General features: G+C 32.3%; 2 protein-coding genes across 3 annotated transcripts in view; both read left to right on the forward strand.

Annotated features, from left to right (window-relative positions):
* The first annotated feature begins 855 nt into the window (after positions 1–855).
* On the forward strand, positions 856–5,556 carry LOC130218543 (probable G-protein coupled receptor 141). The gene is given in 3 exon segments (XM_056450755.1): positions 856–913; positions 4,071–4,465; positions 4,467–5,556. Coding segments are annotated over 2 exon segments (936 nt in total). The 5' UTR covers positions 856–913; positions 4,071–4,078; the 3' UTR covers positions 5,016–5,556.
* Positions 5,557–9,796: 4,240 nt separating this feature from the next.
* The window catches only part of hnf4g (hepatocyte nuclear factor 4, gamma), a 29,119-nt gene continuing 25,567 nt past the window's right edge, over positions 9,797–13,348 (forward strand). For both annotated transcript variants that reach the window (XM_056451191.1, XM_056451193.1), the window contains exon 1: positions 9,797–10,004. Coding sequence is in view for 1 of the 2 variants with exons in the window: in XM_056451193.1 (XP_056307168.1) it covers positions 9,977–10,004 (28 nt within the window). In the remaining variant the exon portion in view is untranslated. The remainder of the gene's footprint in view (positions 10,005–13,348) is intronic.

The raw sequence follows: 13,348 nt of genomic DNA on the forward strand, positions 1-13,348 counted from the left end.
AATAAAAGCAGTTTTTAATTTTTTTTAAAAACCATTTTAAGGTCAAATTTATTAGCCTCTTTAAGCTATTTTTTTGATAGGCTACAGAACAAACCATCATTGTACAATAACTTGACTAATTACCCTAACCTGCCTAGTTGACCTAATCAACCTAGTTAAGCCTTTAAATGTCACTTTAAGCTGTATAGAAGTGTCTTGAAAAATATTATTTACTGTCATTATGGCATAAAAGATCTTTAGAAATGAGTTATTAAAACTATTATGTTTAGAAATATGTTGAAAAAAATCTCTCTCTTAAACAAAAATTGTCGAAAAAAAAATAAACGGGGGCTAATAATTCTGACTTCAACTGTATATATTATATTATCTTAAAAAATTTCTGGAAACCTTTTTTATACTTGTTACATAGAAATGTTTTTTCTAACAAGCAATGTCCATTAATAACTTACTAATAATGCACATCCCCTGCAGCTGTGACAAACACGGGGGAAAACCGAAACCACAACCTTGTTGCTGGTAAGGTTTAAACTAGGCAAAAGTATGCACTGCTTGACTTATTCGTTGATGCTCATAGATTGTAATAAGAGAGAATTGTAAGAGGCGCTATTACAGTATTCTGATTCATGACAAGATAAACATTGCTATAGTATATAGCTGTGATCACAACTGGCATCTGAACATGGCACAGTTGTAGTTTGGCAACGTGGCTATCGTTGTTTTAGTGGTTTCCTCGTAAACTGAAGTGTCAAATGCGCAAGAGTGTGAATCATGAAACACCCAGCAGTCCGGCCTCTTTGTCAAGAGTGTTCTAATGCTGTGGTTGCTGAATAAGTGAATAGCAGAGGCAGAAAACTCAGTACCTTACTTCCTCATCTGGTCTGCTATCTCCAGCTTCTGCGCTGCTTCTCTGAGGGTGAGTGTCTCGTTTCACTTTCTCATTATTGCTCTTAAGTAAACTCATTTCAACTCTCTATAAGTGCACATTGTTTTAAAAGAGGGATGAAATGTCTTGGTTTTTATTATTGGAAGGTAATAGAATCATTCATAACAAGCATTCTTTGACGTTAGATATAGTTTTATTTTAGTGTACTTCATTTTAAAATATATATTTAAAGCAATGCAAATAAATACATTCACTTATACAACAGCCTTTTATCAGTCTGTTTCTACTCTGCACTGTCAAACTAATGTACTGAAATTGTAAATGTCCTGTTATTTATATCAGCTAACAATAAGCAATACTTATTATACAGTATTTTAATTGCTGATCATTTGAATTGTATGAGGCTTGATTTAAATGAGCTAGAATTGTTGATGTGATTGGATACTTTATGCAAGTACTGTTTATTATTTACTTTAGTTAGTCCTGAATGTAAAATTTGTAAAGGAATGCAAAAAGGGTTTTCATAATGCATTCTTATACAATACGTATTTGTTGGTCTGTTTCTACAGTACACTTTAGAAACCGCTGTTGTATGAGCTAACATTGAGCAATATGTCACACGTGATGCAGTGTTTACTTTTTTTTTTAATTAAGGCTAATAAAAATAAGCTAATTGTTAGTTTATGTAAGCTTGAGTCTTGTAAATAATATAAACAGAAACTATTTGCATAAAATAGCATGCCGCAATGTACTGTAATGCTTAAGTAATAGAGTTAATGTTAACAAAATACAGTCAGAATGATTAGCCACCCTGAATTATTAGCCTCCCCGTTTATTTTTTTTCCCCAATTTTTGTTTAACGGAGAGATTTTTTTCAACACATTTCTAAACATAATAGTTTTAATAACTCCTCTCTAATAACTGATTTATTTTATGTTTGCTATGATGACAGTAAATCATATTTGACTAGATATTTTTCAAGACACTTCTATACAGCTTAAAGTGAAATTTAAAGGCTTAACTAGGTTAATTAGGTTAACTAGGCAGGTTAGGGTAATTAGTCAAGTTATTGTATAACGATGGTTTGTTCTGTAGACTGTCGAAAAAAAATACACCTTAAAGAGGCTAACAAATTTAAAACTGCTTTTATTCTAGCCGAAATAAAACAAATAAGTCTTTCTCCAGATGAAAAAATATTATCATACATACTGTGAAAATTTCCTTGCTCTGTTAAACATCATTTGCGAAATATTTAAAAAATCTAAAAAAAAATCTAAGGGGGGCTAATAATTCTGACTTCAACTGTATGTGTTTTTTTTTTGTTTCATAGATGTAATCTTATAGTCTACAGTTTCTATAGTTAATTTCATACTTTCTTTACACATTTTACACGCACTTAATGTTTCTGAACTAAAAATACCATCACCGCCTGTATGCAAATAACATATTTTGAGTATTCTGTACGTTCTGTGTTGTGTGTTTTAATAAACGAACACACTGTTACAATGGTGATTTATTTTAGTTATTATAAACATGTTGGTTTCATCTATTTGACTTGTCATATTTAAAATTGTATTTGACAGGATTTTGATTAAAGAAAAAACAACTCAACAATTAAGCTTAAGAGCGTTCACTGAAAAATGTCAATTGTGTTATCATCGTGTGTTCGCACTCCCTTTTGTCAGGACCACTAAAGAAAACTGTATTTTTTTGTAATTCTTGTTTGCATAGTGTTCACATTGTCAGACAGTATGAACAGGACAGGAGTTCCTCACACATAAAAACATGGAAACACATTTCCTAAGACTTTACTGAACTTTACTCAACTTTGACGAGAAATCAAGCTGGTATGATTTAGCATTTTGTCCATGTTGTGACACCACTTCCTTTAGGTTGGTAGATCTCTTGGGTTCATGTTGCATTCATGTTTTAGTCAAACCCTCTTTTTAAAATTTTCTGTTTGCTTGTGCACCAACACTGTAAAAAACATCCTGGATGCCTTAAATGTTGAAGCTGAATCAAATTAACCTTTTGAGTCTATTGAACTGATATTATGTTAAATTGACTTAAAACTGCTTGCATAACTTATAAAATTTAGTTAGAACATGATTAACTTAGTTTAATAAGTTACGATGAACTAAAACATGTGCTGTCATGACTAATTGTTAATATAATTTTTATAGTGTAGTTATAGTATAGTTTTTTTCTTTTTTAATTACTTCCCAAATTATGTTTAACAGAGTAAGGAAATTTTCACAGTATCTATGATAATATATTATTATGTTTATTTTTAATATTTATTTCATATTTTTCTTATTTGTTTTATTTCGGCTAGAATAAAAGTAGTTTTAAATTTTTTTAAAAACTATTTTTAAGGTCAAAATCTTTTTGATAGTCTACAGAGCAAACCATCATTATACAATAACTTGCCTAATTACCCTATCCTGCCTAGTTAACCTAATTAACCTAATTAAGCCTTTACATTTCACTTTAAGCTGTATAGAAGTGTCTTGAAAAATATCTAGCCAAATATTGTTTACTGTCATCATAGCAAAGATAAAATAAATCCGTTATTAGAGATGAGTTATTAAAACTATCATGTTCAGAAATGTGTTGAGAAAATCTTCTCTCCGTTAAACAGAAATTGGGTAAAAAATAAACAGGGGGGCTAATAATTCTGATTGTAACTGTAATAGAATTCAATTTTGGTAACAATTAAAAATACGCTTCAATTTGTTAATTGGTGAGAGTGAATGCAGTGCAAACCAGAACTAAACATACTGTTTTCTTTAATGATAAAAGGTTAAGACCTGGACCACAAGTGTGCTTGAAATATTCAATTTAGCTTAATTTTTGCATTATTATTTCTATCAAAATTAAAACATATTACAAAAATGTTATGACAACTTTTATTCTTTTATTTGACAAATATTCCTTTTTGGCATTTATATTGCCATCTAAAAGAAATTTTAAAAAGCTATCAAATTACATTTTTGTGACAAAACGAATGATAAACATATCTAATTATTGTAATTATAATGGACTATATGCATCATTATACAATAACCTTCCTACTTACCCGAACCTACCTAGTTAACCTAATTAACCTAGTTAATAATTCTGACTTCAACTGTACAATGTCTTGATCGAACCTGCATTTGAGTTTCATTATGTTTTTTTTTTCTAGGTATCACGATGGAAAACGCCACAGTTTACAACTTCACCAGTCCCGCCGTGACATCCATTTCTATCTTAACAACAGCAGAACCCAAAGACCACCTCAGCCAGCCTATCAGAACCACTCTTATTGTTATCTACATCATCGTGCTTCTAGTAGGCATTACAGGATTGACCTTCATGATCAGCTTATTAAAAACCAACATTCGCTCATTAACCACTATTGCCTTCTTGAACCTGATGGTTTCCCACTTCCTATTTCTGATCACCGTGCCATTCAGAATCTACTACTTTGCATTGATGGAATGGAAGCTAGGCCCGGGTTTTTGTAAACTGGTCAGCGCCATGGTGCATCTCCACATATACATGGTGTTTACCATCTACGCCATCCTCCTCACTCTCCGTTTTCCTGCATTTCTACAAGAAGACGCAAAGGACTGAGTTCTATCGCCGTTTGCATGCATTGGGCATGAGCGCTTTTGTCTGGTTTCTCTTATTGGTCATTGTACTACCTCTGGTTATAAGCAAATATGGAGATAAAAACAAGGAGGAAACAAAAACAGCAATGCAGCAAAAAGAGCAATGCTTTCATTTTGAGCAGATTCTGGAGAACAAAGCCGTCTACGGCCTCAATATTATTCTGTCTTTGGTAATTATCACTGTGTCGTGCGTTCAGGCCTGCGTCCAGGTGAGCATCCTGCGCACGATGATACTTAAGTATGGAGCCTCCAGTCGCTCACAGCAGGAATTTTGGGTCCAGATGAAAAACCTCTGCTTTGTTCTCATCATGCTAATATGCCTGGTGCCGTACCACATGTTTCGCATGGAATACCTGAATAGACCGAATGAGCTTAGCGAGATAAATGAAGTCTTTTTGGCCATCACAGGACTTACGTGCTTTGATATGCTGACCTTCGCGGGGAAGGGGATGTGTACGATGTGTACGTGCTGCTGAAAAGGACAACATGTATATTATGCCAGGCCCGTAGCCAGGGGAGTTTTGGGTGATTCGAAAGACCCACTTCCCTTCTGACAAAGTCCAGAATTTGGCCCCTATATGAGCTCGTTTGTCCTATTTTTGACATTACAAATTGTGAAAATAACCAATAGAAGAAGACTTCAAGAAGAATAACCAATAAAAAAAGCTTTTATTATATAAATTTGCAAATTCTGACTGAGGAAATGAGCTGGCCAGTTTGTTATTTGCATATAGACTACAGTTTTTAAATTGGTCACACTTTACTTTGGTCTGTTTTACACTATAAGTTACATGGCACCTACATGCCAACTAATTCTCATTAGATTATAACTAGACTGTAAGGTTGGGGTTAGGGTTAGTGTAAGTAGACATGTACTGTACTTGCATAGTGTCTTAAAGTCAGTTAAATGTCTGTTGAAGGAGCAGTAATCAACAGATATTAAGCAAACAGTCTACTAATACTCTAATGGACCATCAAAATAAAGTGTTACCTTTAATTTAAAACCATTATTAACAGATTGACATTTTTTTTCATTGTTTTGATTGTTTTTTATGATGAATAATAATAAATAAGCATTTAAAAAGTAGGATTTTTTCACATTTCTAAAACTCTAATCTCATTACATTATTTATAAAACTGTAATAACTTAATGTAAATGTACAAAAATGTAGAAAAGATTTTTGTTGCTTCAAAAAGTGTGATAATGATAACCATCTGACAAATTAATCCTGCACAAATTAGTGGGTAAAATGTGACTAAAATGCAGCATTTGTACCTCATAATTTGAGGTGAATAACTGCAAAAAGGTCCACGTTTTGAAAAAAAAAGGAACCATCCCTTTTAATAGGCTGGCTACGGGCCTGTATGCAGATGAATTTTACCACAGCACTAACCATCATTCAGAATCTGCAGATGTAAAACTTGTAAAATTTGTAAATAATTGTAAAAGGGATTGTAAAAGTTATGTCATGTTATGGTGGGATAAAGGTAGATAAACAGCAGACAACTTTGGACAGATTATTTAAAATTACACTGTTTACAAATTACATGATGAGAAGAAAATTTAGAAGTAAAAAAGAAAGCGTCTGGTGCTTATGGAGAGGAAAAGGGTCTCTTATATGATCTGTTAGATTTCACTTCCAGGGAAATGTTTTCAGATTACTTTTGAATTACTTTTGGATTACTTTTGGATTACTTTTGGTTGATGAGAATGGGACTGATGTTGTACTGTAAAATAAAATGTAAATATGGCATTTTAATGGGTGACTTTGCATCAGTATTTTCGGGATTCCTGGCAAAATTTTGGGGTAGGGGAGACCGGGGACGAAAGTGTTTTGGTATTGGGAAGTGATTTTCCCTGAGGCTGACAGGCTATAATGCACATTCAGCATGCAAGCTTAATGAAGCTGCCAAATGTTATGTGATTTCGGGACGTGTTTGTACATTTGTTAAAGGTTTCATAGGTAGGTGTGGCAAAATGGCTCGACAGCGTCACCTATGCACTTTTGACAGAGTGGCGCGAAATCTAAAACTCAACAAGAAGTCAGATATTTTAACTTCCTTTGCCAAAAAAAGTGCAGTTTTTGCCATTTACAGGCATTTTTCTTTAACAAACTCCTCCTAGGGATTTTATCAGGTCGACACCAAAATTGGATGTTATCGTCTAAAGGCCTTGGCGATGTTACATTGCTAAGATCTGGAGTTTTCGTCAAAGGGCGTGTCACAGGCCACACAAACTTTTATGTTTCTCCATGAAACAGGAAGTTGTAACTCAGGCATGCATTGTCCGATCTGCCTCAAAATCCACACGTTTCTGACCCAATACGTTTACATTCCAATATCCAGTTACAGTTATATCGCTACCTGCTGGCAACAGGAAAAGACATGATTTACACTGTAACAAACTCCTACAAATGTTATTAGATCTAACCCAAGTTCCGTTAGTTGAGGCCAAAGGCCTTTGCGATGTAAAATTGTGAAGATCTAGAGTTTTTGCTGAAGGGCTGACAAAGTTCAGTTTATTAAAGATCAATCCACAGGTTATTTAGTGCAATAACACATGCTTGAGTTTGAAATGTCTGCGTTTTTCAGATTAAAACTAAATCGGGTTTAAATGGCGAGAGTTCCTGTGGGGACGAAAGTAACACACTGTTATTTATTTCCCACTCCTAATAGCCATGCCTTATTTTTCTCTTCCAGTTTTCAATGTTTTGACTTATATGTTTTATAAAAATTAATTCATATTTCCAGTAAAATAAAAACGATAGAAAATCTTTGTTGGATTGCTTATGAAACATGATGAAAGTGAAATTTAAAATAAAACAATAACAAGGTCATATATATATTTAAAATAACAGGATTACGCCAGTAAATCTAGCAAATGTTGTGTTACTTTTGACCCACCTGTGTGTTACTTCCGTCCCTGCCTAAGGGCTCAAAATTAACAATGTGCAACTTTTGTTTAAAGTGATGTTATATTGGAGTTGTTCTACATTGATTTAAAATAACAGCTGATTGTGATGGAGCACTCTTGTAAGTTAGTAACACAGCAAAAAGATATTTCTGCTTAAAGCATTATCTTTTAAAATTAGGTTTTTATAAAAATTGTTACATTCGTCCCCGCTTTCCCCAATCATTAATGAACCAAAACTGCCAGTTTTTGCCAGTTGTTTTATACAGCGCCAGTGTTTAGAAACCTATTCATTTCATCCATGGTCTAATGCATTAAGAGGTGCTTTCCCTGCCCTTTTATTTTCATAAATAAATCAAAATTGTATTTTTTTAAAGGGGAAATTTCAACATAAAAATAAGAATTTGAGGCAGACTATTTAAATTAGGATGAATGTACAGCAGTACAGTCCATAAAAAGTACATTCATTGTTTGAACAGAAAGTGGCCTATTCTGGTGTACATAATTCAAATAACATTTAAATATGAAAAATACCATATAACGTATTAAAATAACATTTCCACGGTGATTTTGGTAAGCTAAGAGATATATTGCATAATTATTACATTTCATTATTATTATTATAATTATTATTATTACATAATTTCATAATTTGTTTATAACCATTAGGGATGGGCAGTATTTCAGATAAATGTATTTTAAATATGTATTTCAAATATAAAATAATATTTTGTGATTTGTATTTTATGTTGTTTATGAAAATGGGTTTATATCTTGTATCAAAATACTTTAGTGTCTTGTATTTTAGTATTTACTGTAAAATACTGTAAAATATTGTAAGAAGTCTACATGATGACTTCATAAAAAGGCGGCCTCTGATTGGTGCTTTCTCAGTTATTTGTCTAGGTATGAGATCAGAACAGAAAATTGATTAATATCGAAGAAGACGGTCAATGCTTGGAGAATGGATGGAAATTATGCATCACATAAAGAAAATAACTGACAACTGGCAGGGGTATACTTGGGAGCACGTCCACAATCATTGAAAATAGTACTGCACAATGATAAGACCATAATATTTAAAGTGTACAATTCATCAGCATCTTTGCTTAGGAAATGAGATGGAATAAAATATCAGTCCAAAAACAGGAATACGAAGCTGACAGCACATAATCATCATCAGTCTCAGAGCTGCAGGTGGAAATGCAGAGGAATTTTAGAAATAAAAACAGCTAAAGATGGTGTACTGGTGTTCACTAAGGGAGCAAACGGAGACTCTTCCAGTTAAAGAAGAACTGAAAAACTCTTGGGAGAATGAGTAAACTGCACAAATAATAGCAAATTTAAGGACACGTGCAAAATGATTAATAATATTATCAAAACCAAATAAAAGTTATTAAAATTTCTTTTTTTTTAATCAAATAACTTGTTAAAGACAATACGAATATTTAAAAATCTGTTTCATTTGATCTAATTTACCTACTTTTTAGACTCACTGAAGTTTTCTGAGCAATGTGTGGGACATGGCAAAATCACATCCATTCACTGAAAGAATATGACAAAAATGAACAAAAACATATTTCAAAACACTTATAATTCTACCTGGATGTGTGTAAAGGTTTAACCAGTTATATTAAAACATCAGAATTTCATTATTTCGCAGTATGTTCATATAGGAACATTCATATAGGAACATTCAATCTTGTGGGACATCAATGGCACTTTATAGTGATAATGACCAGCAAGTCGTACTTTTAAATGTTTTTTTGTCAGTTATGCAGAGACAGTAACTGAATCTCATACACGAACTGCACATACATTTTTTTGTTTGTGGATAAAAATAGTATTATTAATATTCTTTAGATTTGTTCACAGACTCAGTAATCATTAATATCTGTGTAGTGATGTGTGGCTGCTAAAATCAGTCACAACAAACCGATTTTACAAGTTACTAAACAACTGATGTTTTACATCCAGAGCCATTAACGCAGTTTAATGCTCAATGTTATGATAAAACATTGCAAACGGCCTCTTATTCTAAAAAATAGAGATTTGCCGCCCTCGTGTGGTAAAACTGAGGAACGTCAAACACCCGCTCAGAGGTCATTATGAAGTAAATATGGATATAACGTAAAACTGTTATTGGATTTATTAAAGATGTAGTTTTTATTGTTTTATTGTTTTATTGTTATTCGATGTTTTATTCGACTGTTAGTTCGGCTGAAGTAAAATGTTTTGTTTTCTGGCATCTTGGTTGGTGTGAACCCACGCGCACAGGTAAAACGATTCATGTCTTCAGTTTTATTGGGGCTAGTTACTGTTTAACATCTCCACCCAACTTTCAGTTTGTTTAGTAAATCGATCTAACGAGGCTCCCCCAACACCACCAAAAGCATTGTCCAAAGTGAAGCTTTTGACATGTTAAACACTTCATGCACTCGCATTAGCTCTCTGTAACAGCCTAAATATCATATCATTGGCATAACATTTTTGTTGACACACGCTCGTTTGGCTTTTGGTGGATTAATGAAAATCGTTGTTGGACGTGGAGAAGGTAAGACCAGACAGTTTTGAGCTGTAGTCATCTAGAGACCAGTTAGGGAGAATTAATCTGTCAAGGTAAAGTGTATTTCTACACATTACCTAGTTAACAAGTCCTTAGAAAGTTACGACTAGTTAACGGTGAACTTGAAATATCGCCAGGTTTGAACGGTGAGGTTGTGACGTCAACAACACTCCCTAAATTAGATGATCTCTGTCGTGTCTTTGTTTGTTATTAACAAATATACAGTATACATCTGTAGATGTTGTTCCTTACTTAAAATTAACTTAATTTGTGTGTTTATTTAGCCTTAATATGCGTAATACGTGAGCACAAATAAACAATGCTTACTGTATCTATTTATATGAATAGTTCAGATGCAAACGCCATCTGAAATTTCCATAGAATGTGAGCATTATTCTCAGCCTCTTTCGTTTATGTTGAGTCATTTCATTTTGAAGACCATGAAAAGAACTTATTCTTTGCAATAAAAGTGAAATAACTGAATTTACACACAGGAGCCTGATAAAAAAATGCTCATTTTAGAAGATTTCAGATGGCGTTTAGAGGTTTTTGCATCTGAACTCTTCATATTTCATATCAATAAAAATATATATATATCTCATTATCAGTATTGGTGAACAATGGTTTAAAACGTTACAGTGTAACCTCTAAACAACATTACAACTTTTCTCACAATTGGATTTGCTTTGTTCATTTTTCATAAAAAAATGACAATAATCCTATACAATATTATTACACTGTAAAACCCAACAGTCAACTTTATCAAATGAAATGAGTGTAGTTAACTTAAAATTAACTGAAAGTTAATTCTACTCATTTGAAAAGAGTTTTGAACTCAGTGTTGAAGGTAGTGAGTTAATTAAATACCTCATTACTTCAACTTAAATAAAGTAAGTTCACAGTACTCACATAGATTAGTTTTTATGACTCAAATGGTTTGTAGCAATCGGTTTCCTCAAACAGTTTGAGTTTCCTTAACTAGTTTTACAGAACTCAGATGGTTTGAGTTCTTTTCATTTATTGGGTTTTACTGTGCTAAAATTGCTTCATTTACTCAAATGGATTCAGTTGACAGTACTCATTTGCATTCGTTTTTGAACTTAAATGGTTTGTTGCAATCGGTTTCCTCAAACAGTTTGAGTTACCCTAACTTTTTGGGTTATACAGTGTAGGGATGTGTTTTATTAAGGAAGGCAAATAGGCTATTTGATACAAAATTAAATACTTTCCTAATCCTGCAATATTTTACTTAAACAATTCTAGTTTGACCTTGAGCTTATGTGAGTGTAGAAATGGTAATGCACTGTAGGCTGCATTGAAATATGATTGTAAGTACAGTACATCTGGCTGTATGTATTGGAGCTGTTAGTGGGCTGTAATGCAATGTATTGAACATGGGATGAAACAGATGGGCTGAGAGACTCAAACCTCTTATCACGTGAACATTTGAGCACTTCCTCATTTGAAACATTGTTTATTGGAGCGAAGTTAAAATGTAACTTGTGTGCTGTGACAGGCCTCAGAGTATCCCTGGGCTTTCTAAATCTGTCATAAAAGTCTGATTTTGATAATGCATTTTATATTTATTTTATTTTAATGTAATTTTGTTTTTGTTATGGTCTCTGTTTATACTGCAAAGGTTTTATACTTTTTAGTATTTATTTATTTTATTTATTAAAATTTTTATTAAAAAAACTATTACATATTTAAGATTTTTATTTTAATATTTAACAATTTAATCTGCAAAAAAACACATTATAGATCTTATAAATAAATTTTTTTATAAGTGATTTTTTATTGACTTATATTTTTATTCTTTGTATGTGTGTGTGAACTCTTAAAGTGTATAATTAGCTTTAAAATTCTATCCTTCCATCAATATTCCTTGCTTGTGCGAAAACATTAATGAAGACCCCATTGACTTTCATTGTATGTTCAAAGAATGTCATTTATAATCTCAATATATCTATTGTATTCTGCAAAAGTAGGTCATACAGGTTTGAAATGACATGATGGTTGAGTAAAAGATGACTGAATGTGAATTTTGGGCTGTATTGTCCATTTAGGAAAAATGGCTCATCAAGTGGCTGTAATTGTCAAGTGAATATTCAGAATATTAGTTTCAGCTTATTGTTTTTTAAAGCATCTAATTTTGTAGTCAATATATTACATTTAAATGACATGTCTACAGGCTACTCTGTAATTGCTTAAAATGCCAAATAAGGATGCAATACCAAATAAAAGTCAGACTAAATTATGCCTGTTCTGATTGATCTTAGTCCCAAAATATTATTACACAGCTGCAGTTGCTGTGTAAATGCATTTATGCCACCTTTGAGCTGTATTAATTTTAAACAGTCTGGTTAAAGTCACTCTAATGTCACTTTAGAAATGCCTTTTCTCCCACTTTTGCAGTGCATATTTTGCCAATAGTCTAAATTTTACATTCAGATCAGATGCTTTCATCTCTCACGGTGTATATATAAAGCAAAGTTAAGGACGCTCTGCTGTAATCATTAAAGTAATCATGAAAGTAATCATTGTCCATTCTGTTCAATTCAATTCAAGTTTATTTATGTCACGCTTTTCACAATTATTGTTTCAAAGCAGGTTTAGAAAAGGTGGATATTATTAGGTGACACTTAGAACAATGATCCATTAGTTAATGTATTTACTGACATTAACTAAGTATCAATAATCGTGTAAAACATTAATTAATCATCGTTCAACAATAACAAATGCATTATTAAAATCCAAAGTTGTGCTTGTTAACATTAGTTAATGCACCATGAGTTAAATTGAACTAACATGAATTAACGCTATTTAACTAAATAACATTAACTAGCATTAAGAAAGATGAATAAATACCAAAACAAATGTATTACTAATAGTTTGTTGTTGTTAGTAAATACATTAACTAACATGAACTAATGGACCATTATTTTAAAGTGTTACCTATTATTGCATTACAATCAAAATCAGAAAAGTTAAGGTTATTAGTTACTGTAACCTTATTAGTTACTATTAACTTTAAATAACGAATAACTATTTACTAATAATGTTATAAACGTATACTTAACCTGCAGTTATATTAAATAGGTGATGTGTAGATGTTCAGTGAAGTGTATTTGTGTATTTTTTTTATGCATGCAGGATGGATTGTGAAAGGTCGTCAGCATTTTATTATTACTGTATGCCTTTGTTAAAATTTTGGTGTGGACTTCATTTAAGTTATCATTCTTGAAAGTTGACAAGACTCAACAGTTCATAGCATTGTGGAGTCATTGCAAAGTTTTCACTTGCATGTGTTTTTAGGGCACGTGACCGGAGCA

Source organism: Danio aesculapii, chromosome 24, assembly GCF_903798145.1.
Source record: "Danio aesculapii chromosome 24, fDanAes4.1, whole genome shotgun sequence".
Classification (NCBI taxonomy): domain Eukaryota; kingdom Metazoa; phylum Chordata; class Actinopteri; order Cypriniformes; family Danionidae; genus Danio; species Danio aesculapii.